We start from the raw sequence: 23,303 nt of genomic DNA, 5'->3' as shown, positions 1-23,303 counted from the left end.
ACTATGAGAAAGCTACAGGGGAGTGTGGTCTAGTGGGTACAGCACAGGAAGTCAGGACCGCTGGGTTCATTTCCTGTGTCTAGGCGGGGAGTGAAGTCTGGTGGTTTGAATGGGGGGGAGGGGCACGGGTTCCCTTTCCAACTCTGGAAGGAGAGTGTGTTCCAGTGGTGAGGGCAGGGGACTGGGAGTCAGGACTCTAGTGAGCTAGTCTCATCTCCGCCACTGCCTTCCTCCATGGCCTTGGCCCACTCCCTCCCCCCTCCCTCAGTGAATGAGGCTGATGCTGGAGGGCTGGATCCACAAGGACGATTGCTGATGCTCAAGAGCAGGTCCTGGAGCTAGCGCCCAGTAGAGATTAGCTGCATGCACGTCTACCTGCTTCCCATAGGGCGCACTAATTAATTAACAATAATTCCTAGCGTTTCTATAAGGAGCTTAACGCCAGTGAGTGCTTGAGATGCTGGGGGGCTAGAGAAATGCTGGTCCCATGTGCCAGCCCTGCATGCCAGCCCCTCTAACTGGCCAGGCTGCCTTACACCACTTGTGGAAAGCGACACTTTTGGGGGACCCCTCTGCCTTTTCTGTCCGCCACTCCCAGCGCGCCACACCAGCGGGCTCCCTGTGTTCCAACGGGGCTGCAGGCAGGGGGAAGAGGGTGAGGGCTGCAAAGTGGGGGAAGAACATGGGCAGCCCCCCAATACCCGTCCCCATGCAACCCTCCCCAACGGACTCCCCTTGCGCCGCACTTTCCCTGCTGCTGAGCCAGTTTGAACTTCAGCTCCCCGCTCGCCACAGACTAAACACCTGGTTAGTTCCGCCTGGCAGCTCGCTGGAACAAGCTGGGGGGCGGAGGAGGGGGCCGAGAAGGAGGCCCTGCTCCGAGCGGCAGCAAACAAGAGGGTGACCCAGGCTCCAGCTCGGTGCAAAAGGCCAGGCCAGGGGAGGCACCGTGCGAAGGGCTCGGGGCATCTCGAACCGGCTTTCCTACCCAAGACACTTCAGTTCAAAAGCAACCTGGGGGCCCTGGCGCAATCGAAATCCCAGCCCCCGTGGCGCTCGGCTCCCCGTGGTGCCGGTCCCAGGCACAGGCTCTTCCAGACATGTGGGGTGTGTCACAGATGGCACCCTCCCCTCCCCCATCCGGAGGCAATCTGAGACAGAGAGGCTGGCGAAGGGGACTAAAAAGCAGGAGGCTTGGGATCGGCTGGAGCCAAGGGCAGCCAGCATGGTGGGAAGGCTCCGGCTTCACTGAAGAGTTGGCCGGAGAGGCAAGTCCCGCCCCAACCCAGACTTGACCCCTAGCACAAGCCTCCTTATTTCGCCCCTTGGGAGGTTGCTTTTAAAGCCCCGTCTGCACTGAACAAGTCCCAGGCAACACAATGCCTGTTGCTGGTTGATGGCCGGCCCCCTCGGCGGCTCTCCTCCAGAGCAGGAGCTGGGACAAACGGAGCGAAAGCACCAGTGTCCTGTGGCTGGGTCATCACCACTCGCCTCCTCCGCAGACCAGCACGGAGAGGACCCATGTGGTACATGCACGTCAGTGCCACTGGCACGAGCCAAGCCCTTGGGCTCAGGGAAAACGGCAATACAGGGAAGCATTTGTGTTCCAGCTGCAGACATGGGCCAGCCATGTCCCCAGCTGTTGTCAATGGTCTATGTTGAAATCAGTAGAGTCTAGCCAGTGACCTGGCCATGAAATCTGAACATTCGTGTGCCAGGCGCTGTTTGCTTTGTTGTCTTATATTTGTTTCTACTCTCCTGTGCTGTTCTGTAGTCAGTGTGCCTCAGTTTCTCTGGGCATTGCAACAGTATCTGGATGAGGAGGGGAAGGCTGGGCACCGCTCACTGTGGAAGTGTGTTAGTCTCTCAAGTCCTGAGGACCAGGGTCACTTTGGGTCCAGGAAACAGGACAAAGGAGGGGGCAGGTTTGCCTAGAGGGTTGACACCAGTTGCTCAGTTTAGTTTTTCCTCTGGCTTAAGGAGAAAGGAGCCAAGCTGGCTTGAGGGGTGGGGCAGGTCTTACACATCTGGTCTTACACATCGATTTGAGTCACTGCAACACATTTGGACCCTTTTTGGATTCCTTTGGGAGTTCAGAGAACTAAGCGAGGAAGATCTATATTCAGCGGCTGAACTGTTTCAACGAAGGTACAACAACGAAATTTCAAGAGATCTCTGTGACGAGATTGTCTTCCAGAAATGTGTACATTCCACCAACTTTACATCAGACTGCAAGCCAAAAGAAATGCTTCAAGAAATATTTGATCTCAGCCTGTCGACTGTCTTTCCTAATCTCACAATTGCATTACGTATTTTTGTCAGTCTCCTTGCATCAGTGGGTTCAGGTGAATGCACAGTCAACGTGTTAAAACAAGTAAAGAACTATCATCGTTCTACAATGGGGCAAGGGCGTTTGAACGGGCTCGCAGAGCTTAACATTAACAGTGATGTTGCACGTTAATTAGATATTTCTTCAATTATAAACGAGTTTGCACACAACAAAGCCTGAAAAGCATTCCTAAAATGAAGAGTTTTGCTTGCAGTGGAAAATCGCAATTAAAGTTACATTTTTAATATGCAGGTGGCCCCGGCTTGCAACGTGATCGGTTCCTGGGGAAGTGTCGCAAGTCATAACTCGAACCCTCATTTATGATAGGCATCATGCACTGTCGTAAATGCAGGCCAAGGATGTAAATTGGGGTTTTTCAGCTCCTTCTACACTTACAAAAATGGTTGTATGTGTGTGTGTGGGGGGGGGTGTTGCATCTCGGGCGGTCACATCTCAGGGGTTTTCTGTACACGCTATTGGTCTAATGACTTAATTGTTAATAAATACGTGTCTCAAGTGTTCATTTTCATATATTCTTTTGGTTTTAGTATGACCCTGTGGATGAGAAGATAGACATGTTGGGGGCTGGGGCTTCTAAACTCAAAGGCTATGTCTACACTGGTGGCTTCTTGCGCCAGAAATATGCAAATGAGGCTAAGCGTGGAATATCACCGAGCTTCATTTGCATGCCTAATGAGCCACCATTTTTTGCAGAAGAGGTTCTTGTGCCAGAGGGAGCATCTACACTGCCCCTTCTTGCGTAAGAAAAACCCTCTTGCGCATTACCGTTATTCCTGAAAATAATCATCGTAGAGGCATTGCGCAAGTGGGTTTTTCTTGCACAAGAAGGGGCAGTGTAGATGCTCCTGCTGGCGCAAGAGCCTCTTCTGCCAAAAATGGCAGCTCATTAGGTATAGAATCATAGAATCATAGGACTGGAAGGGACCTCGAGAGGTCATCGAGTCCAGTCCCCTGCCCTCATGGCAGGACCAAATACTGTCTAGACCATCCCTGAGAGACATTTATCTTACCTACACTTAAATATCTCCAGAGATGGAGATTCCACAACCTCCCTGGGCAATTTATTCCAGTGTTTGACTACCTTGACAGTTAGGAACTCAGTGACCCCAACAGAACTTTTTCCTAATGTCCAACCTAAACCTCCCTTGCTGCAGTATAAGCCCATAGCTTCTTGTTCTATCCCTAGAGGCCAAGATAAACAAGTTTTCTCCCTCCTCCTTATGATACCCGTTTAGATATCTGAAAACTGCTCTCATGTCCCCCCTCAATCTTCTCTTTTCTAAACTAAACAAACCCAATTCCTTCAGCCTGCCCTCATAGGTCATGTTCTCTAGACCTTTAATCATTCTCGTTGCTCTTCTCCGGACTCTCTCCAATTTCTCCACATCTTTCTTGAAATGTGTTGCCCAGAACTGGACACAATACTCCAACTGAGGCCTAACCAACGCAGAGTAGAGCAGAAGAATGACTTCTCGTGTCTTGCTCACAACACACCTCTTAACGCATCCCAGAATAATATTTGCTTTCTTTGCAACAGCACCACCCTGCTGACTCATATTCAACTTGTGGTCCACTATAGATCCCTTTCTGCCATACTCCTAGATCCCTTTCTGCCATACTCCTTCCCAGATAGTCACTTCCCATTCTGTATGTATGAAACTGATTGTTCTTTTCTAAGTGGAGCACTTTGCATTTGTCTTTATTAAACTCCATCCTGTTTACCTCAGACCATTTCTTCAATTTGACCAGGTCATTTTGAATTATGACCCTATCCTTCAGAGCAGTCGCAACCCCTCCCAGCTTGGTATCATCTGCAAACTTAATAAGCGTACTTTCTATACCAATATCTAAATTGTTGATGAAGATATTGAACAAAGCCGGTCCCAAAACAGACCCCTCCGGAACCCCACTTGTTATACCTTTCCAGCAGGATTTGAACCATTAATAACTACTCTCTGAATACAGTTATCTAGCCAGTTATGCACCCATCTTATAGTAGCCCCATCTAAGTTGTAGTTACCCAGTTTATTGATAAGAATATCATGTGAGACCGTATCAAACGCCTTACTAAAGTCTAGGTATACCACATCCACCGCTTCTCCCTTATCCACAAGACTCGTTATCCTATTAAAGAAAGCCATCAGATTGGTTTGACATGATTTGTTCTTTACAAATCCATGCTGGCTGTTCCCTATCACCTTGCCAGTTTCCAAGTGTTTACAGATGATTTCCTTAATTATTTGCTCCATTATCTTCCCTGGCACAGAAGTGAAACTAACTGGTCTGTAGTTTCCTGGGTTGTTCTTATTTTCCTTTTTATAGATGGGCACTAGATTTGCCCTTTTCCAGTCCTCTGGAATCTTTCCTGTCTCCCATGATTTTCCAAAGATGATAGCTAGAGGCTCAGATACCTCCTCTATCAGCTCTTTGAGTATTCTAGGATGCATTTAATCAGGCCCTGCTGACTTGCAGGCATCTAACTTTTCTAGGTGATTTTTGACTTGTTATTTTTTTATTTTACCTTCTAAACCTACCCCCTTCCCACTAGCATTCACTATATTAGGCATTCCTACAGACTTGTCGGTGAAGACTGAAACAAATAAATCATTGAGCATCTCTGCCATTTCCAAGTTTCCTGTTACTGTTTCTCCCTCCTCACTGACCAGTGGGCCTACCCTCTCCTTGGTCTTCCTCTTGCTTCTAAGGGTATGTCTACACTACCACCCTAGTTCGAACTAGAGTGGTTAATGTAGGCAACCGAAGTTGCAAATGAAGCCCGGGATTTAAATATCCTGGGCTTCATTTGCATCTTGCTGGGCGCCACCATTTTTAAAGCCCCGGTAGTTCGGACTCCGTGCCCGCGGCTACACGTGGCACGGAGTAGGTAGTTCGGATTAGGCTCTCTAATCCGAACTACCGTTACTCCTCGTGGTCGCACCCAGTCACAGACGCTGCACCTCTGCTTTTTAAATGTATTAACAGTCTGCCAGCTTGACACTGGTCAATGCCAGGTGCCCCAGAAGGAATGAACAGAACAGGGAATCATAAAGTGATACATCCCCTGCCATCCATTCCCAGCCTCTGACAGACAGAGGCTAGGGACACCATTCCTGCCCATCCTGCCTAATAAGCACTGATGCACCTAACCCTAACCCTATCCAGTTCTTTTTAGAACCCTGTTAAAGTCCTGGTCTTCACAACATCCTCTGGCAAGGAGTTCCACATGTATGCTGCATGAAGAAATACTTTTGTTTGTTTTAAACCTGCTCCCTATTAACTAAATTTGGTGACCCCTAGTATTTACGTTATGGGAACTAGGAAATAACTTTTCCTTATTCACTTTCTCCACACCAGTCATGATTTTATAGTCCTCTCTCATATCTGTGCCCAATCGCCTCTTTTCTAAGCTGTAAAGTCCCAGTCTCTTTAATCTCTCGTCACATGGGACCCGTTCCAAACGTTTAATCATTTTTGTTGCCCTTTTCCGAACCTTTTCCAATGCCAACATAGCTTTTTTGAGATGAGGTGGCCACACCTCGATGCAGTATTCAAGAAGTGGGCGTACCATGGGTTTATACAGAGGCAATAAGATATTTTCTGTCTTATTCTCGATTCTTTTAAACAATGCCTAAAAATTTGCTTTTTTTGACTGCCGCTGCACACGGGGGGGGGGGGGGGGGGGGGGGTGTTTTCAGAGAGCTCTCCACCAGGACTCCAGGATCTCTCTCGAGTCGTAGCTACACGAGTATCCTACCTAGAGTGGGGGTTATTTTCCCCAATGTGCATCACTTTACACAGATCCACATTAAATTTCATTTCCCATTTTGTCACACACCCCCCATCTCCCCCGTCTGGCCCCACCCCCGGGCGCGCGCTGCACAATTCATCCTCTTCCGGTCCCCTGCTCGCCCCGCGCTCTGTGACGCCCCTGGCGGCCCCTCGCGCTCCGACAGGCCGGAAGCGGGTTTGCCAGGGGAGGCTGCGGGCCACTAAGTCACCCGAGGACCGCGACCGGAAGTGCCTAGGTAAACCCGCGCGACAAGGAGCGGTCCGTCAACCCATCGCGTCCTGCCGGGAACCGTGACCGGAAGTGCCTCAGTACGCCGGTCACCCGCTCTACTGGCAGCACAGCGGGGAGCGGAACGGCCACCCGCCACGTCCCCTTGGGGCCTGTGAGCGGAAGCTGCCGTGCTAGCGGGTCCGTCTGGGGCAGAGCTCCTGCGGAATCGGGCACCGGAAGTCGTCGGCACCTTGCGGTCACTATGACGACGGCCGGAAGGGCGTCAGTTGGCTCGGGGCTGGCGGAAATGACGAAGGGTGTGGAGCGCTGGTGGCCGAGCCGGGTCGGAGCCATGTCAGCGGGGAGCGCAGGCCAGCGGGACTCCGGGGCCGCAGGCGGGTGAGGCGGGACCCGAGAGACCGGCTCTGGTCGGAGGGTGGGAGTCGTAGGAGGGTGGGGCTGCGGGGGCTCGGCGCTGGCGGTTGGGGGGGTGCTGGAAGCAGTGGGGGGTCGAGGCAATAGGGGGCTGGTTCCTGGGGGTGGGGGGCGGTTGGAAGCAGTTGGGGCCGGGTGCTGCAGGCTGGGGGTGTTGGAGGCAGTCGGGGGGGTCTGGGCACTGCAGGCTGGGGGTGTTGGAGGCAGTCGGGGGGGTCTGGGCACTGCAGGCTGGGGGTGTTGGAGGCAGTCGGGGGGGTCTGGGCACTGCAGGCTGGGGGTGTTGGAGGCAGTCGGGGGGGTCTGGGCACTGCAGGCTGGGGGTGTTGGAGGCAGTCGGGGGGGTCTGGGCACTGCAGGCTGGGGGTGTTGGAGGCAGTCGGGGGGGTCTGGGCACTGCAGGCTGGGGGTGTTGGAGGCGGTCGGGGGGGTCTGGGCACTGCAGGCTGGGGGTGTTGGAGGCAGTCGGGGGGGTCTGGGCACTGCAGGCTGGGGGTGTTGGAGGCAGTCGGGGGGGTCTGGGCACTGCAGGCTGGGGGTGTTGGAGGCAGTCGGGGGGGTCTGGGCACTGCAGGCTGGGGGTGTTGGAGGCAGTCGGGGGGGTCTGGGCACTGCAGGCTGGGGGTGTTGGAGGCAGTCGGGGGGGTCTGGGCACTGCAGGCTGGGGGTGTTGGAGGCAGTCGGGGGGGTCTGGGCACTGCAGGCTGGGGGTGTTGGAGGCAGTCGGGGGGGTCTGGGCACTGCAGGCTGGGGGTGTTGGAGGCAGTCGGGGGGGTCTGGGCACTGCAGGCAGTCGGGGGGGTCTGGGCACTGCAGGCTGGGGGTGTGGATCTGGAGGCAGTCGGGGGGGTCTGGGCACTGCAGGCTGGGGGTGTTAGAGGCTGTCTGGGGGTGTTGGGGGGCGGGGGGGTCTGGGCACTGCAGGCTGGGGGTGTTGGAGGCGCACTGCAGGCTGGGGGTGTTGGAGGCAGTCGGGGGACTGGGCACTGCAGGCTGGGGGTGTTGGAGGCAGTCGGGGGGGTCTGGGCACTGCAGGCTGGGGGTGGCTTTGAAGATTTGGGCTAGTGGGGGCTTTGGGTTGACCATGTTTTGTTCCTCAGGCGCCGCAGTAAATGGGACCAGCCTGGTCCATCTCCTGCTGTTTTCATTCTCCCTGGTACATCCCCAATGCCAGGCCGCCCCTTCCCAAGCAGCGCTGATGGCGTCTCTGCTGTGGCAGGTTCCGAGAGCTCTGCGGCCCCCTCTGGGGCTTTGGATGCAGCTGCTGCGGTGGCTGCAAAAATCAATGCAATGCTCATGGCTAAAGGAAAACTGAAACCCACAGCAAACACAACAGACAAGGTGAGGGAGGGGCAGTGGTGACAGCTACCTCTTTTTATGTCAGCAGTCGTACAATGGCTGTACTTTGCAACTAGGTGGGCCAAGTGTTGAGGGGCTGAGGATGAAGTCGAGCCCAGTGAAATGCAAAAGATTTCACATGATTTCTGACATATTCAAAAACAGTATGTGTTTTTTATAAATGTAAAGGGGTTTAAATATTATGAAAAAATAATATTGAACAGGAAGCTCTGATGAGAAGATTCAATAGAAGTGTCCAACTTTGTATTCAGAAAGCATTAGAAACTGAGGTGCTGCAGTTATGGGAAAATTAGTTCTACAATTCTAAGGAAGAAAATATAGCTTCATTTAATGTTGTTTTGAACATATAGCCTCTTCAAAATACTTTATGCATATTAATTCTTCAATCCTATAAAAACAACAACACAATTCATCCTCTTCCGGGATGACTTTAAGCTTTAATAAGTAATTTTTTAAGCCCACTCTGCTCACATGGTTAAAGTTAGCCATGTATTCAGTGAATTGAAGCAAATAGAAATGATATCTTGTCCAAAGTCTCAAAGGAATCCAGTTCCTTTGCCACCAAGACCTTCCTTTCTGAATTTCTCTGTAAAATGAAAATAACAGCCATCCCAGATAAGTGTTGTGAAGGATTAATCAGATGGTATTTATACTGAGTATTTGAATATGTGAAGAGGTAGGTAAGTAATGAATACTAGATATAGTTAATTTATTTTATTGTTAGTAAAGCAAATGAGTTCAGGGATCGAGAGGGGATATAGAAAGGTAAAATAGTTACTTGTGTTAAGGGACCATTCTGCTCAATTTGTCCTATTATAGAGTACAAATAAGTATTGCCCTGTATCAGTTTTGTAATGATCTGTTGAAGCTACAGGCCCCAGGGAAAGGTCCAGCTACAAGCAAAAGTAAAGATGACCTGGTAGTAGCAGAAGTGGAAATCAATGACGTACCCCTCACATGCAGAAACCTGTTGACAAGAGGACAAACTCAGGATGAGGTGCGTGAAGAAGTGGTGTCTAAGTCTTAGATTTTCAACTGTTTTTAAAGTTTAAAAAGATTCATGGTCATCACTGCCGGGCAGATTCCTAGCAAAAGTGTTTGGCTTGTGGATAGGGAGAGAGTAAGGGGCAGTAATCACTTTGTAATTTACTGGCCATAGTGATTAGATTCTGAATGTGAAACTATGCAATATAATAGTGAAATATGTGACTGCTTGTGAAAATATTCAAAATAATTTACATAGAGATGATATGCTGAGCCATGGTAGAGCTTATGACTAGAACAATATTCAGCTCTCCCTCGAGTTAGCTTTAATATTCCAATTTGAGGATTCATGTTGTTAGAGGTGAACAACTGCATTAGATCTTGTATTTCCTAGGGACCAATGAACTCAGTCTTGCTTATGGTGTTAAAATTTGGGATGTTAGCATGTAATCATTTACACAATTAACAGATAAGCCCAGGTTTATTGGTTAATCCTAACAAATACACACACTCTCCCCCCTTGATGCCTCTATATAAGAGCTGGTGCTGGGGGGAGCTGGATTAAAAGCCAGCTCCTCATGAGCACTGTCCCCTGTGGAGCTGCATGCCCCCTGCACTGCTGCCTCTAATAGAGGCAGCAGCGTGTGGCTTGGGGCAGGTGGGAGCCAGCTTTTCATGTCTGCCAACTTTTAAGCTGGTTCCCAGTGTGTACTGGCTCCTGCAGAGCTGCCTGTTCCTCCCCTCCCGGTGCTGTTGCCTCTGATACAGAGGCAGTAGCATGATGGGGGACGGTTACACTGTTACACAAATACACGATTGTTAACATCCCTAGTTAAAATAGAAGTGCCATCTGTTCCACATGGTCTTATTTATGTTGGGTATGACTTTGATTACTCACATAGCTGGAACATTTGTAAATGCATTGATTTTTTTTTTCCTGACCTTTCCTTCTCTTGCCTATAGAGGCAACATGTCTGTGCAGTCTTTGAAGGAATATAGGAATTGCCGTACTGGATCAGACTACTGGTCCATCTATTCTAGATTTTGGCTGTAACCAGTATCAGATGTTTCAAATGAAGGTGTTAAACAAAGCGAAATAAACTACTAATGAAAGAAGTGTCTTGCTAAACCAGAAGATTTGTAGTCCTTTTTTTTTTTTTAATTTAAAGAAACCTGTAATATGGTATCACAAACAAACAAAATCCCCCTTTTTGGGTTTAAATATGTTCTTTCAGTATAATGTTATTGTATAATTAAAGGTGACCTGAAGTTTGATCAGTTTAATTTTTGCTGATGATCTGGTCCCCATTTTAGTTACCACTTATTTCATTACTAAGACCCTAATTAAATTTGCAAAATTGTGGATCCTGCAATATTTGAGTGTACACCATAATTTTGTCAGCCACTCAGGGCTCCCCTATCAGCTCCATGCATTAATGACTTTAAACTAGTTGCAGCAAAATGTCAGGTTATTAAAACAAAAACAAAAAATAGCAGGCATAACAATACTTCAGTGAAAAAAACAACAAATGGTCTGGTAGCACTTTATAGACTAATAAAACATGTAGATGGTATCATGAGCTTTTGAGGGCACATCCCACGTCTTCAGATGACCAGAGTTCATACTTGAGTGTTTATAGTATTCCAGCAAATTTTTTTAAATGCAGCTCTTTTCTGGCTTTCCAAATTACCGCAATTAATAAAAGTCTGTGATGAGTTTTCTGCTATTTTCCATGTCTTTGTAACTGAGCTTCACATATTTGACAGTCATCCTATGACTGAAGTAAATTCTTATGCAGGACAGATTTTTGTTTTCATGTCTACAGATAAGTCGTTTGAGTGGAGCCGCTGTCTCTACTCGAGGGAGGTTCATGACTGTGGAGGAGAAAGCAAAAGTGGGACCTGGGTTTGTAGTTCTTTTAACTTATTTGGCATCACGGTTGAATACTTATATGGATGTACTTAGTTAGCCTCAAAGACTCCCTATTATGTAGAAGGGTAAGTTGGTGGTGTGGTAATTATGGAGATTTTTAATAGGTTAATCATCATCAGGTTGAAATACTGATTGCATATCTAGCTGTGTTTGTGCGGCTTCTCGCACATTAAGGCCCATGATTGGGGCTCTTACATGATGGTGAAACTGACAATGCTTGGGCAATTGAACCAGATGTGTGAAATCCAAAGAGTAAATGTAATGTAATGTAAATGTAATGTAAATTTTTCAAGACCTGGTTTTAATAATCTAGGGAGTGGTCATTCATTCAAATAAGGAACTTCTGAATTTATGTAGACTGTATCACTTTGCATATCAAGGGTCATGAAATTAAAAGGAAAATACATAGTTAAGAAATATTTAGTTATTTACACTTTCTCTCAGAGTTCAGCAGGGGTCATTGATCTTATATTTATTAAGGAAAAGTATGTAGCATTATCAAAAACATAATGGAATTGGGATGAATTCATCACTGGATAGCAATGTCAGTACATTAATAGAATGTTTTGGTTCCCATTTAATAGGGATCGGCCTTTATATCTCCATGTCCAGGGACAGACACGGGAACTAGTTGACAGTAAGTAATATATAGTTTTGTGTCTTGGTTTTTAATAAATTTGATCTATATATTTTATTACAAACTGTAAATTATCTGGGACGCGGTAAAGATAAATCCCTTGTTGGTTGAAAAGTCAGAAATGTCTTCCATTTGCATCCTACAAGTTATCAAACTAAGGCTTTGATGGACCACAAGGTGTGACTTGCTGAGTTCAGGTGTAGCCCCACTGTCAAAAGGAATAAACTGTCATCTGTGCCCAGATGAGATCTAAAGAGAACTGGAATGGCAAGGAGGAGATGGAGAGGCCCTCTCTCTGATCATGTATATTCAAATCTAAGAATACACGCCTACATTTAAGCCACAACAGTGGCACAGCTACAATACTGCTACTGCACCAGTGTAGATGCTGCCTATGCCAACAGGAGGGGTTCTCCCACTGGTAAAGGTAATCCAGCTCCCTGAGGCGGTAGCTGACCTACCTCCTCCAAGCGCTGTCTATACTGGGCGATAGGTGAGCATAGCTGTATCTCTCAGAGATGCAGGTTTGTCACCCCCTTGAGACACACTTTTGCCAGTGTAAGCTCCCAGTGCAGACCAGCCCTTAGTGTTATCATTACAAAAGGTGAGTTTTGAATTAGAGAGGTGAGGCTGCTTAGTGCACCAAGGCCCCTTTTTAAAAAAGCAAAGGAATAAATGAAATCGTTCAGCTTCCCATCTGCTCTTCTTGTCAGTTCACCTTCCCAGTTTATCTCCTTGCATCACTCGTATGCCCACCCCCAACTGGGTAAACCAGTTTGCATCCTTGCCTGTGATGTGCAGATTTGCCAATGGAGACAAATGTCAATTATGTAATTTTTACATAAAATATTTTAAATGACTGCTAATAATGCAGACCGCCCAACTGCATAGATCATTCTAAACTTTAGTAGGGGAAGGAAATCTCTTGTTTCCACTTGCAGTCTGACACAGGGACCCGACTTCTGGTCTAGGACCCCTGTGGGGTTCCAGGCTGGGAATTCTTTTGGCACAGGGGCAGCATAGGTCACCACATCCTGTTCTTTGCAGACCCCATCATACTGAGATGCTGAAATATTGCTGGATCACTAGTGGGGATATTGGGGACTGTGGAGCTCCTCCTTAGGTAGTTGTGAGCTGTAACAGCTGTAGATTAGAACAGCATTTGTGGTCCATGCCAATCCATGGCCAGGACTGAATTCAACTGTTGCAAAGATTGGGTAAAGCTGCCTTTGTTCCTCTAAATTTGCTGGATTTCATCTGGACACCATCTTGCTCCATATCAAGCATAGTTATTCTATGAGTATGCCTTAAAATGCTAGATCACACAGCTTTCACTAATAACGGGGCATTAAGATCAGGCAAACCAGGAACTTAAATATTGTTTACAGCAAGAGCTGGTTTCTGGCTAGGATAGTCCAATGAAAGGAAAGGCTTTAAAACATGAAGAAACCAAAGAGATCCATTTGCTAGCATGCTTTTCCTGAAAGTGGCGTTATGTTCTACCAAACAGGAGCTGTAAATCGAATTAAAGAAATAATTACTAATGGAGTAGTGAAAGCTGCCACTGGTTCCAGTCCAACTTTCAATGGAGCTACAGTTACCGTTTACCACCAGCCAGCTCCTATTGCCCAGCTGTCTCCCGCTGTTGGCCAGAAGCCTCCATTCCAGTCAGGGGTATGTAATGCAGACCTGTGCTTTTTACAGCATTTTAAGCTCCTATTGGAAGATTTACCCATTTATATATTTGTCTTTTTAAAATCTTATTCACTGTGATAACTGGAGGACTAAGAAGGTGGAGTCTGTGAAGCGGGGCTCTGCTGATACCACCCTCCTAGAGAAAAGCAATGGAGAGAGCAGTCTTACTTACAGACGAGCAGAGGACTGACTGTACCATCCAACATTTAAACTTCCTCCTCCAGAAGGAGAATAGTTAACTTTTGCAAATGAGTTGTAAACATTGTATGTGAAATGTTTAGATGTTTCCTGTTATGTCTGCAGATGCATTACGTGCAGGACAAATTGTTTGTTGGTCTGGAACATGCTGTACCTACGTTTAATGTGAAGGAAAAGGTGGAAGGGCCTGGATGCTCCTACTTACAACACATTCAAATTGAGACTGGTGCCAAGGTCTTTCTTCGTGGGAAGGGCTCGGGCTGCATAGAACCAGCGTCCGGGAGAGAAGCCTTTGAACCTATGTATATCTATATAAGGTATGGGTAATTTTAAGAATCCGTGCAATTATAGTTATTGTGGATGTTATTTCAGGTGATGCTGAAAGTATAGCATCTTCATCTGACAGCTGAGGAAACTTGAATGAAACAGTTTAATCTTTCCTGCGTTGCACAAGAACATGGTACAGCATAGTTCTGGTTGGACTTGTTTGGAAAGAGATGTTACGCACCCATTTAAATCTTTCATAAAACACTGCTCTGTCTGTAGATTCTAAGCATCTTCTAATAGTTACTGAACAAAACACTTGATGGACAGGAAGAATGTAGAGTGTTGAGTAGATAGGGCAGTTGATCACCTGCATGAGGGGAAAGGAGAAAAGACCTGGTACTGTGCTACTAAGGGAGGGAAATAAAAAGGAAGAAGCACCCAAGTCTAGTTATAAAATTCATAAAAGAGCAAGACTGCTAATGCACTTTATGTTCCTGACTCTTTTTTTTTTTTTTTTTTTTTTTTTTTTTTTTTCCAGTCATCCAAAACCAGAAGGTCTGGCAGCTGCCAAAAAACTGTGTGAAAATCTACTGCAAACAGTAAGTGACTTTTCATGGTAATCTATTCACAAACATGAGATTTCAAGAGTCCATTTTAGCTGTGCTGTGCCTCAGTTGTATGTATTGCTTCCATTATGCTCTTAGCAAAAGTTTTCATAAGCTTTGGCATGTTGCTGGTGGTATATTTCTAGGAAACAACTGGCTTTGAACAGCAGCATGTGGAGGGGTGGGGGAGCTGGAGCCCAGCACACCCCCACCCAGTAATCTGCAAGAGATGCAGAACTCCTGCTCCTAGGGTGCAGCAAGGAGAGCACGAGAGCTCTCCTCTCCCCACTGCAGCCCTGCCAAAGAACGGAAGTCCGCCTGCCCCATGTGCTCTCCACTGCAGCCCTGGGGAAGAGGAGCTGCCTTGCTCTTAGCACTGCAGCCCAGGAGCAGAAGTTCTGCGGAGGAGTTTGCTCTCCTACTCCCCTGCCACAGGAGTTCTGTATCCGGCACTACTACCTTCCCCTGAAAAAGGGATCTATTTAAATTCCTGCACACACCCCTGGGGGTGATACTATTTTCAGAACAGACTTGCAGTAAGGACTTGAATATATGCAAACAACTTGAGCAGCCGCAGAAAACTAAATTAATCAGGGTGTGTGCCACCTACAGAGGCCCTACTGTTTCTTATTGTGCTTGTGCTCCTACAGAGAAACAGTTGGTTGCAATGTAACAATTTTTTCAATGCTAACTGATATCTTGCTCAGATTCAGATGTATGTAGAATCCATCCCTTACTTCTTCCTCTGTTGTGTTGTTAGGATATAGTAGTTCAATCTCATGTGCCAAATTCTTCCTTGTTCTATCAGAGCTTAAATATGGGCTCCTCATGGTCGTTTGGACATTCTAAAATGCATTTCTGTGGATACTTGAGACAGTTTAGATAAAACATTAATGACTCCAACAATACATATCTGATCAAAATCTGTCATACTAACACCATGCTGGTGACTTAGCTTTGTCCTTTTCCCTTTATTGCTCGGATCATTAACGTTACTCTGCTTTTGGTAGAGCCAGGGCCACATTATGTAATAAGAAACATTCTTCCTGCAAAGTAGCTAATCTGACAGCATTTGTGGTATACATTTATTTGCTAATCTAGTCATATCCTTTAAAGGTTCATGCTGAATACTCCCGATTTGTGAATCAAATAACCACTGCAGTACCTTTAGCAGGTATGTGTTAACATCTTTGTAGTTTGTAAGTTACATTGTTTCTGTGAGTAATATTTACACTTACATCTGTATCAGTCCAATGGTATTGGGCAACAGTCTGGTTTTTCCATGTTAATTTTCATAGAATCATAGAGTACTAGACTGGGAAGGGACCTTGAAAGGTCATCAAGTCCAGTCCCCTGCCAAATACTGCCGAAAATCTGAAAATCTTTCCCCTCATTAATCTTCAGTGAACACCTCCCCCCGCCCACCTCGTTCCCCTCCTTTACCTTTCCTTGTCAGTGAAATGGATTTTTGTAGATTCTGCAGCTGGTTTAGAAGTAATGGCTTTTATTTTTTTTTCTCTTCCACCAGGTTTCACACAACCTGCTGCTATAAATAGTCTACCTCCTCAGCCATCATACTACCCAGCCAATGGTTACCAGTCTGGCTACCCTGTTCCTCCTCCTCAGCAGCCAGTTCAACCTCCGTATGGAGTACCAGGCATTGTACCACCAGCAGTGCCACTGGCACCCGGAGTGTTAACAATACCCCCTGGAGTACCACCTGTGCCCACACAGTATCCAATTTCACAAGTGCAACCTCCAGCTAGCACTGGCCAGGTAAGGAAAGGGATGGGTAACTTGGCCTAGAGTTCTCAGCTAACAAGTTTCTGCGTCTGCTAACAGAAATCAGACTCAAAACTGCTTCTTTTAGATATGCTTGTATAATACTTCTGCTATTTTATTGGATCTCTTCAAGTCAGGTTCTGCTACAATCACCTAAGTAAGAGATGACAACTCCATTTATAACGTGTATCCATTAGTTGAATTCCTTTTATCTGTGTTAATGTTAGAAGTAATTTTAATTGCCACGGGCATTATCATAAACTGCACTACAGTTACACTAGTAGAGCAAGTTTGACTTAGGCATGTTAGACTGTGGGGAGGTTTTTTTGGTAAATGTGTAACCACTGGAATTTTCAGTGGTTTTACATTTACACATGAAGGGAGAGGGGTGAGGCAGCGCCGTAAGCAGATACGTGTGAGGATCTGGCTTAAAAGCTGGCTTCCCCCCTGCCTCCCACACTGTTGCCTCTATCAGAAGCGGCAGAAGCACAGGGTGGGGGAATCTTGTGTGTAATCGTGAAAGTTAACCGATGAGCCCAGGCTCATCAATTAACCGTTTAAACATGTACACCAGGGTGGGCAAGATACAGTCCACCAAGCAGTTTGATCTGGGCTGCCCTGCCGCGCCCCAGGCCAATTGAGACAGCAGCTGTTCAGAAGGGCTGGTGGTTCCCTCTGGGCACCATGTGTCCCAGGCAGGGTAGGGTGGGGAGGAACCTCCCATGGTCTCCCACAGGGGAGCACGCGAAATCTCCACTCCCACCCGCATGTTACCTACAGGGAGCTGCCACTTCCGCCTAAGCCTCAGCCCCTTCTAGGGCTGGCCTGCAACCACTACCAACATTGGTGAAGTGGCCCCCCGCTACAAAAATTATTGCCCACCCCTGGTGTACACTGATACATACCTAGTTTGAATAGCTATAAATAGCAATCACTTTAAGACAGCATTCCACAACTTTGCTGCTTAATGGGTATTTAAACTCGCTAATACAATTTTTAAATTATTTGCCTTTTTAGCACTCGCACTCAGTGAAGTGTATTTTATTTCATTATGTAAACTTTAATCCGTTTAAACTGTTACAGATTTTTACATGCTATTTTTTTTATTTTGTGTCACTAGAGTCCACTGAGTGGCCCTTTTCTTCCTTCTGCCCCGGTAAAAACAGCCTTGCCAACTGCTACACCACCACAAGTCCAACCCCAGCCCCAGGGCCAGGGCCAAAAGAGACGCTTCACTGAGGAGCTACCAGATGAGAGAGAGTCAGGACTGCTGGGATACCAGGTGGAATAAAATAAGCAATTTTAGTACCTGCCCCCAGTTCTCTTCCCTACCAAGAAACTTTGCTGTAAATTAATCATTCTTAAAGTAGTTTGAGTTGTTTCATGACAGTCATCCAACACCTTTAGGAGATGCTAGTGAACTTTTAAATAGAATTTTAAATTTAATTGTGAGCGATGAAGATGAGATTTCACACTTTTGACCAGATGCAAATGGTGTATCTAGCGCCTCCCATTTCTTTCGGGTAAAAAATTTCTTTCCTTTTTGGTCTTCCATAATGAAAAGCCGTGTTGCTTTTTTTTGTGAGACAAAGTGTATTGTTTGCTTCCAGAGTCTTCTATTCAGGTTTCTGGCAGTTTTAGTGGTTAGGAAGATTACAGTAAGACAAGACTTAGGTTTTCTTTTATTTGAGATCACATGAGACATAGTTATGAGAGAGAGATTGTATCCCATACAAACAGCCATATTTAATTTCATAAAGATATAATATAATTTACAGCTTCTACCCAGACATTTCTGTGTGTTAAGAGAAGTTTCCACCATGGAAAAGTGCCTTCTCATACCTGAAGTATTTTTCTGAATCCAAATTGCCCTTGGTAAAATTTAACCAAACTTGCATTTAAAATCCTTTAAAAAGCTATTCAGGATCAGAATCTCCAATGGCAGGTATCTTTGCACCCACAAATGGATGCAAGGTGAACATTGGTGTTTCATTATAGCATTCTGTTCTAGCCTATAAAGGAAGTAGATAGTTGTCTGACCGTTTTAATGGTCATACAATCGCACATTATGGTGAAGATAGGCTAGATATGATGTAAGGCCTCTTCTGCCTCAGCCATTGGGCCCATATTTTTAAAAATATTTATGCATTGCCATGCTCAGCATAGCAATGTCTAACTTGGTTTGGGAGCCTACATTTCATTTTCCAAAGGGATTAAAACACTTAAGAGTTGGAATATCTTTAAAAATCTGGGCCTTAGATACTGTGGTTATGGATGCTATACAAAAGTCTTTGTGACAGTTCATAGGTGTTTATAAACAAAAGTTACCTTGTTCAGGATTCATTAGGGAAAAGCATTTTTAATAACTATGCTAGAGAGCAATAAATATTTCTTGATCTTTTATCTTACGTATAGTGCAATCGTGAATATTAGACCCAGAAAATTGAAAATATTAACCCCAGTCTATAGTTGGCAATATACTTCGAAAGGTTGGGCTTCCTGACATTTTCATTAAGGAGTTGTAACTTATATCATAGTTGTAGATTTGCTAATGCCATGTGTTTTTCTGCTCATAGCATGGACCCATTCATATGACTAATTTAGGTACAGGCTTCTCCAGTCAGAGTGAAATCGATGAGGCAGGATCGAAGCCCGCAAGTTCCTCAGGAAAGGAGAGAGAGAGGGACAGGTAAATGTTGTGTTTAACTAAAGTATGATTAGAATTAGTCATATGTTAATTCTAAAGAAAAGCTGAACTTCTAAAACAAAGTTTTTCAACTGGAGGGCTCTGATCCTCACACGGGCCACAAAAGCTAATCAGAAAGGTTGTAAGGGATTGAAAATGTTCTTTTAATCTAAAGAAGATTTTTGGTTCCCATTCCCTGCACACCTTTACCTTTTCTCTTGTCAGCCTTCTGAAACTCTCACAAATTATGTAGGCTTCTCACTGAGTTGTTTAGTAAATATGAAAGCGCAGCAATTTTTTTTTTAATTCAAATAAGGAATCGCCTATTAAAAGAGTTGCGAAATTTTCTAAATCTTATTGAGGTCATGACTATTGGTAAAGTTTTAAACTCAAATCTACTTGATGGGAATTCATAAGACAGTGTTAAACTGTTGGGTACGTCTAGACTGTGGGGCTATTTCGGGATACCTCCAGTATCCTGAAATAGCAACACCGCTTCTTTTAAATATACCCATTATTTCAAATAATGGGTGTGCTATTTTGGCATCTGTGTAACTCTCATTGCACGAGGCTTAAGGAATGTACAGTTGAAATAAGAGACGCAATTTCGAGTTTAGGGTGCTGTGTAGATAAACCCTTTCTGGTAGATCTTTAGCAAGATGTTAGAATTTACTCCAATCTCATGTTGTCTAATTTTACACCTTCTCTTTCTCCTTTAAATCCCTATCCCACTACTTTATGTTGCTTAGTCAATAAATTTAAAAATACTATATTATTTAATTTAATAATATTTTTATTAATACAGGCAGTTGATGCCTCCACCAGCCTTTCCAGTGACCGGAATGAAAACAGAATCCGAAGAAAGAAATGGATCGGGGTCCTTATTGGGCAACCACGGTGAGCATAATAAACCAAATAAATGTATATGCAAAAGCAAGTTTAAACTTGCAATGTACAATCTGATGTTGACTTTGGCAAATACTGAATTGTCCAAACAATTCTGGGCTGTCCTTTGGATTGCAGCTTTAAGTGAGAGGATGGTCATGTTCCGTAGGCTTTAAACCCATGCATTTCTTGATTTGAACAGTCAATGCATGAATTTTTGAGTGATAGAAAAGCCCCAGTAATATGTTTAACTCCATTTTTTGAAAGAAAGAAGAAGGTCTCTGTTTTTATTTTTTAATTTTGATAATCAGCCCACTCACAGCTCCATAAGAATTGCTGTATAGCACACTTATATATCAGAGTTTTATATTGCATCAGGTTTAAATTGTGTAGTTCTGTACATTAGGCTAGTTGTTAATGTAAGCCATGTATCTAGAAGACCTTCTCCCTAAGTGGTACACAACTGATAGATATCATTGGATTCCATCTTTTCATACAGTTCAGTAGCATCAAATATTTGCGACTTGAGAAAACATTTAAATTCTTGTACTTGTTCATGCCCTTGCAAGTTGCACATTTTCGTGTATCCAAGAGCCACAGAGACAGTATATTAGCTTAACCTCAGTTTTTCTCCGGTATTGGTGACAGAGTTTGCCATTATATTTGACCTCTTATGATTAAATTTGGACTTTTCTTTACATATTTATCTCTTAACGGTGAAATTGAGTCACTTTAACTCATTTGCTAACTTGACCTTTTTTTTTTTTCTTTTTGTGTTTCTTTTTTTCTTTCTCTGCTTTCTTACATGGTTCTGATGGATCACATATGCCGTTGCTGCTGCTATTTCGTGTGACCGCCAACCTTGGGTGACCATTGACCCTGTGACCTCAAAATGGTGTCCAACTAACGATTTATAATTAACATCTCTTTTTATTAATTAACTTGTCTGGGGTATTTTTATCTTTTTTTCCTTCTCTGGGGCGGGGAGATGTTTTTTTCTTTCCCTTTAGATCATTCAGCTAAGAAGATGAAAACTGCTGAGAAGGGGTTTGGATTAGTGTCTTATACTGGAGATTCATCTGATGAAGAAGAGGAACATGGTGGCCATAAAAATGCAAGTAATTTTTCGCAGGGATGGAGTTTGGGATACCAGTATCCTTCCTCACAACAACGAGCTAAACAACAGATGCCATTTTGGATGGCACCATAGAAGCTACAGAACAGTTTTGTATCCTCAGTTACACCTTTTTTCTCTAGCAATAATGCATGTATATTACAAAAGGAACTTTGCAAATGTACATTGTTTTTACCTTTGCAGAAACTGCTAAAGGTGCACTATTCCCTTTGGAAAGGGGTTCTATTATATTTTTACAATCCATATTTCTGCTGTGAATTTGTCATCTATGAAAAGTTATTTGAAATCACAAACTTGGTGCAGCACGGACTTTTTATACAGTGAGGGAATGTGCTCGCAGAACAAGAACAGGGAAGTAGGTCTCTTCCCCTGCATTTGCTATGTATCCTGTATAGTTTCAGAAATGGAGATAGCCGGCCAGGTTGACTTCAATACAAATTTTGCATTTGTATTTTAAGTAATTTTCCTTCTGTCAATGTGTTTTGAGTCTGGTGACAAAAGATGTCCTTGGTGTTTGGACTTTCACTGGAGAAAGCAACATCTGTGCATTACACACTTAATTTTAAGATCATGTTTCCTTAAATTCCTAATTTTATTTACTTTAAGCATATCCCATGTATGGTGTCCCCCCCTTTAATTCCAAAATGCAATTTCAGTAACTCAAAACAACTTTTGGTTCGTGGCAAATTTCTTGGAAGGCGGGGGTTGTAGGGTTTTTTCCTCACAATTTTCTATTTTGGATGGATCTGATTTGTTATTAATACTTGGACATATTTGGTATGTCAGTGGTGTGTTCACACTTACCTTCTTCAGCTGGTCTATGTGATACTACTTGTTATGTTGGTGTCATTAATTTTCTAGCCTGATTCCACCAGTTTTGTTTAATGACTATTTAATATAGCATCCTGGTTTGTGTGTCTCCAAAGACCTGATTGCAAGCTCTGCTATTACACTGAAGCACAGAAGCAGAACCTCTGAATAAATTGTGGATTGTTTACAGTGACTGGGAACTGCAACACAGCCTTTCTTAGCATGGCAAGCTGTTGCCAAAAGATTTACTCTTTTGTATTGATAACATTGATGTGTGAAGCCACCAATGTGTGGTGGGACACAATGTACATGGAGGTGCGGGTTTGCATTTGAAACATGAGTAATAGTTTGAAGTATTGTAATAAGTACACATTTTGACTACCGTGCAAACTGGCTGGCTTTGTATAAACTTATTCTCTGGTTTCCTACATGTTGTAAATAATTATAGAAACATAATTTCCTTATAAATAAATGTACAAATATTCTTTTTGCTTCCATCTTTTTTTCTTTAGTTCTATCAGGTTGCTTTCTTGAGTACAAGCCAGTGCATGTTGGGTGGAAATGGTGACAACCTCTGTCTCCAACTTGGTGTTTTAACAAATATAGGACTTGATGAAATATACTTACTCATTAATAAAAGCCATTATTATAGTATTTAAAACCTATTAAATCATTTTTAACGGGACACATTTTGTTCTGTTCTATTTAGGTTCTTGTGCTATTCCCTCATTGCAATATCTGAGCTCTTTTCAGTAGTGCACCCACTTCTGTCTTGTGGTTTCCTTCTCTCTCGTCCTCTGTACGGGGCAGAACGGTGCATGCAATGCAGTACTTTGGTTTGGCAGGGGGATAATTGTTGGGTTTGATTGTGTTCATATAGTTGAACTTGCTATGCTTATAGTAACATATCTCCAACTTTTAAAACTACTCTTTTATGCTATACATTAATTTTAATAAGCCCCAGTCCTTCAAATTCAATGACTCCTCCTGAGGCACTTTAAAAACTAACAGACTTATTTGGGCACAAGCTTTTGGGGGCTTTTGCCCAGGACAACTTAAAACCAAATAAATCTGTTAGTCCGTAAGGTGGCCCAAGACTCCTCACTTTTGTGGGCATCGACTAACATCGCTTCCCTCTGACTTGGCGCTTGAGGGGCCTTCCTGACTTCAATTTCACTGGCACTAGAGCCTGGGCTCGAACAGGTCCTCAGTCTTTTGAAAGTTGCCCCTCCCCATGTTTACATGCTGCTCCTGAGGGCAAGCGAGCGGGAAGACTCCCAGCTGTTCCTTTTGCCTGGCGGCGGGTTCGCATCCCTCTGCAGAATGAATTGTCTGGGCTGAGACACTGGCGAAGAGGCACCAGCAGAACACAGAGCGAGCTGGGGGCCCTGCGAAGCAGCTGGGCAGCACGGGCCTCTCTGCCTCGCCCTTGCACACGTGCCCCGGCCCCACTGGAGAGCAGCAATGAAGGGGTTGAGCTGGGGGGGGGGGAGGGGAAGGGGCTTGGGCTATGGCAAGGAGGGCAGCTGAGCTGGGGTCAGA

At 44.8% G+C, this 23,303-nt stretch overlaps 1 protein-coding gene and 1 non-coding gene across 5 annotated transcripts; both read left to right on the top strand.

Moving 5' to 3' along the window:
* Positions 1-6,396: 6,396 nt before the first annotated feature.
* KHDC4 (KH domain containing 4, pre-mRNA splicing factor) lies at positions 6,397-22,246 on the top strand. 4 transcript variants are annotated; one of them, XM_075907021.2, is made up of 14 exons: positions 6,397-6,749; positions 7,886-8,126; positions 9,019-9,141; positions 10,955-11,034; positions 11,646-11,698; positions 13,209-13,372; positions 13,697-13,908; positions 14,397-14,457; positions 15,580-15,637; positions 15,992-16,239; positions 17,366-17,527; positions 18,822-18,934; positions 19,737-19,828; positions 20,827-22,246. In XM_075907021.2, exons 1-14 carry the CDS (start codon positions 6,613-6,615, stop codon positions 21,024-21,026), a joined length of 1,944 nt encoding a protein of 647 aa, XP_075763136.1. In that variant the 5' UTR covers positions 6,397-6,612; the 3' UTR covers positions 21,027-22,246. The 4 variants fall into 4 exon arrangements, 3 of the variants coding, with proteins under 3 accessions (XP_075763136.1, XP_075763135.1, XP_075763137.1); XM_075907020.2 differs by having other exon boundaries at positions 9,013-9,141; XR_012897398.2 differs by having other exon boundaries at positions 6,400-6,749; positions 9,013-9,141; positions 18,850-18,934; positions 20,827-20,884.
* Positions 13,474-13,601, top strand: LOC112547293 (small Cajal body-specific RNA 4). Its single transcript, XR_003091026.1, has one exon.
* Positions 22,247-23,303: the final 1,057 nt, after the last annotated feature.

This window comes from Pelodiscus sinensis, chromosome 22, assembly GCF_052426305.1.
Source record: "Pelodiscus sinensis isolate ZL-2025 chromosome 22, ASM5242630v1, whole genome shotgun sequence".
In the NCBI taxonomy this organism is placed as follows: Eukaryota; Metazoa; Chordata; order Testudines; family Trionychidae; genus Pelodiscus; species Pelodiscus sinensis.
This window is presented reverse-complemented; position numbering and strand designations above follow the sequence as displayed.

What these genes read in the sequence shown, in the direction of transcription:
- KHDC4 (XM_075907020.2), top strand. Translation starts at nt 6,613, where the DNA reads ATGACGACGGCCGGAAGGGCGTCAGTTGGCTCGGGGCTGGCGGAAATG. An exon ending in AAAGCAAAAGTGGGACCTGG is followed by an intron (nt 11,035 to 11,645) that starts GTTTGTAGTTCT and finishes CCCATTTAATAG; the next exon opens with GGATCGGCCTTTATATCTCC. An exon ending in CTCCAGCTAGCACTGGCCAG is followed by an intron (nt 16,240 to 17,365) that starts GTAAGGAAAGGG and finishes TTGTGTCACTAG; the next exon opens with AGTCCACTGAGTGGCCCTTT.